The sequence below is a fragment of the Lupinus angustifolius genome, unplaced genomic scaffold (assembly GCF_001865875.1).
Source record: "Lupinus angustifolius cultivar Tanjil unplaced genomic scaffold, LupAngTanjil_v1.0 Scaffold_1_1095, whole genome shotgun sequence".
Lineage (NCBI taxonomy): Eukaryota > Viridiplantae > Streptophyta > Magnoliopsida > Fabales > Fabaceae > Lupinus > Lupinus angustifolius.
This window is the reverse complement of record NW_017716411.1, coordinates 11,012-13,766: the sequence shown is the minus strand read 5'-3', so window position 1 is coordinate 13,766 and position 2,755 is coordinate 11,012. Positions and strand designations below refer to the sequence as shown.

At 40.2% G+C, this 2,755-nt stretch overlaps 1 protein-coding gene across 1 annotated transcript; it reads left to right on the top strand.

The window, feature by feature from the left end:
- The first annotated feature begins 1,043 nt into the window (after positions 1-1,043).
- Positions 1,044-1,892, top strand: LOC109337089. The gene is made up of 3 exons (XM_019573967.1): positions 1,044-1,392; positions 1,481-1,583; positions 1,694-1,892. The coding sequence occupies exons 1-3, from the start codon at positions 1,044-1,046 to the stop codon at positions 1,890-1,892; spliced, it is 651 nt and encodes a 216-aa protein (XP_019429512.1).
- The last annotated feature ends 863 nt before the right edge of the window (positions 1,893-2,755 follow it).

The following is a 2,755-nucleotide window of genomic DNA, read 5'->3' as shown; positions in this document are numbered from 1 at the left end:
GTTAGTGCTCATTAGTTCACGAGCAATGATTATGAAGATCCATATGCTCATCTGGACAATTTCTATGAGTTGGTGACCACTATGGGCTATTCTGACACTAAAAGGGAAGCTACATACATGATGCTATTTCCATTTTCCCTCCTTGGTGAAGCTAGGGAATGGCTTAAATCACATCCAATCTAAAGCTTGACCAATTGGAGTGATTTGGAAACAAAGTTCTTGACAAGATTTTTCCATCTGGCAAGGTATGTGCATGCAAAGTTTGAAATCTCAACATTCAGACAAGGTGTTGAGGAATCTTTTTATGAGGCATGGGAGCGTTTTCAGATGTTGCTGAGGAAATGTCCCAAGCATGGGTTTGAGGATGTTGACCAATTAAATATCTTTTGTAATGGGTTGAAGCCAGAGGCTAAGATGATATTGGATGCTGCAGCTAGTGGCACCATGATGGCGGTGGATGTTGAGCAAACCACCAGAATTATTACTGCATTATCAGCTACAGATCCATAGGCTCATCATAATAAAAGGACAATACAAAGGAGAGGGGTGTTGGATTTGAATACTTCTAATGACATTATGGCTTAGAACAAAATTGTGACACAACAGATTGAGGCACTTACAAAGAAAATGTCCAAGTTGCCTCAACAATTAAATGTGGTACAGACTCCTTCTGTTCATCAACAGGTGCTACACTGTGAGTTTTGTGGGAGTGATCATATTACTAGTCATTGCTCAATACCTACCAACACACAAGTAGAAGAGGTTAAGTATGTTAACAATCAACCTCGTCAGACTAATTTCCCTAACAACCCTTCGTTCAACAATCATTTTTTACAGGGTTGAAGGGGAAACTAGAACCAGAATCAGAATTTTGGGTGGAGGCAGAATGTAGGACCATCTAATAGGCATCCACCATATCAACCATCTTATTAGCAAGGTTCACATCCACCATTACAGGAGAGGCAGACAAAGTTGGAAGAAACATTAGAGAAATTTATGTAAGTCTCTATTTCAAACCAGAAAAATACTGATGCTTCTATCAAATGGCAGAACAGAACTCAAATGGACAACAATTCTTCGCCAACACTCAAACTAGACCAAAAAAACATTGCAAATCTATCACTACTAGAAGTGGTAAGGTCATTGGTAAGGGTATTGGTGAGAACTTGGCTGTTGAGGAAGAGGTTATGAGAGAGACTGAAGCTGGAAGATCAGAGAAGGTAATCAGAGGGACACAGAAGGGTGAAGTGGTACAATATGAGGAAGGGGTTGTAATTAATGAGGATGATATACAGGAGAACAATGATAAGAGGAAGGGTGACCTACCTCAGTTGAAGGATCTCCCTTATCCAAGAGACCTTCCAAGAAAGATAAGGAGCAACAATATGCTACGTTCTTGGATTTATTCAAGAACCTCCAGATCAACATTCCATTCATGGAGGCGATGGAACAAATGCTTTTTTATGCTAAATTCATGAAGGACTTGTTGACAAAGAAAAGAAAGTTTTTGAAAGAGACAGTGACCTTAGAAGTTTGGCAACTTCACTATTCCGGTCACTATTGGTGAATTATCTGTGGGAAAGGCACTACTTGATCTAGGTGCTAGCATTAATTGGATGCCCCTTTCTAAGCTGAAAAGAATTGGGGATTTGGAGATCAAGCCTACCAAGACGACTTTGTAACTTGCTGATAGATCTATCAAGTATCCTTATGGAGTTGTAGAGGATGTTTTGGTGAAGGTAGATGGGTTGGTCCTTCCTGTGGATTTTGTCATCATGGATATTGAAGAGGATAATGAGATTCCTCTTATTTTGGGCAGACCTTTCATAAGGACTGCTCAGGTTATTATTGATATTGCTGATGGAAAGTATGAGTTGAAGACCAAGAAGTGAATTTTAATGTTTTTGAGGCTATGCAACATCCGAGGGACAAACAACACTACTTTAGGGTGGATGACATTGAGGACTTATTCATGCTCGATGACATTCACTTGAATAGGAGTAGTCCTTTAGAGAAGGTATTGAGGGGAGATCTAGAAGGAAATAGTATGGAGGAGGACAAGATGCTCAAGACATATTTGGCAGAGTTAGATGCACCCCGCAAGGTTGTATCTAATCAGAATCGATTTGAAGAGTTGGGAAAAGAGAAGACATTTGAGGCTCCAAAGGTGGAGTTGAAAGTACTTCCTTCGCATTTGAAGTATGTATTTTTAGAAGAAGGAGGGCAAAAACCGGTAATCATAAGTTTCATGTGATGAAGAACAACTGTTAATTGGGGTGCTGAAAAAGAACGTAGGGGCGATATGGTGGACACTGACTGATTTGCATGGAATATTCCATTTTGTTGCATGCATAAGATCCATATGGATGAGGATTACAAATTGGTGGCGCAACCTCATAGGCGTCTTCATCCCACTATGAAGGAAGTGGTGAAGAAGGAAGTGATGAAACTATTAGATGTTGGGATGATTTATCCCATATCTGGTAGTAAGTGGGTTATTCTTGTTCAGGTGGTCCCGAGGAAGGGGTGTATGACTGTGGTTAGGAATGACAAGGATGAATTAATCCCGACCAGAATAGTCACTGGATGGCGTATGTGCATTGACTACCAGAAACTGATCCAGGCTACTCGCAAAGATCACTTTCCTCTGCCATTCATGGACCAAATGATTAAGAGATTGGATGGACAATAATTTTACTGTTTCTTGGATGGACATTTAGGCTATAACTAAATCACTATGGATACCCAAGACCAG

Coding starts and splice junctions, on each gene's coding strand:
- LOC109337089 (XM_019573967.1), top strand. CDS start 1,044: ATGGCAGAACAGAACTCAAATGGACAACAATTCTTCGCCAACACTCAA. Junction 1,393..1,480: donor AAGGAGCAACAATATGCTAC/GTTCTTGGATTT, acceptor AAATTCATGAAG/GACTTGTTGACAAAGAAAAG. Junction 1,584..1,693: donor GTGAATTATCTGTGGGAAAG/GCACTACTTGAT, acceptor ACTTGCTGATAG/ATCTATCAAGTATCCTTATG.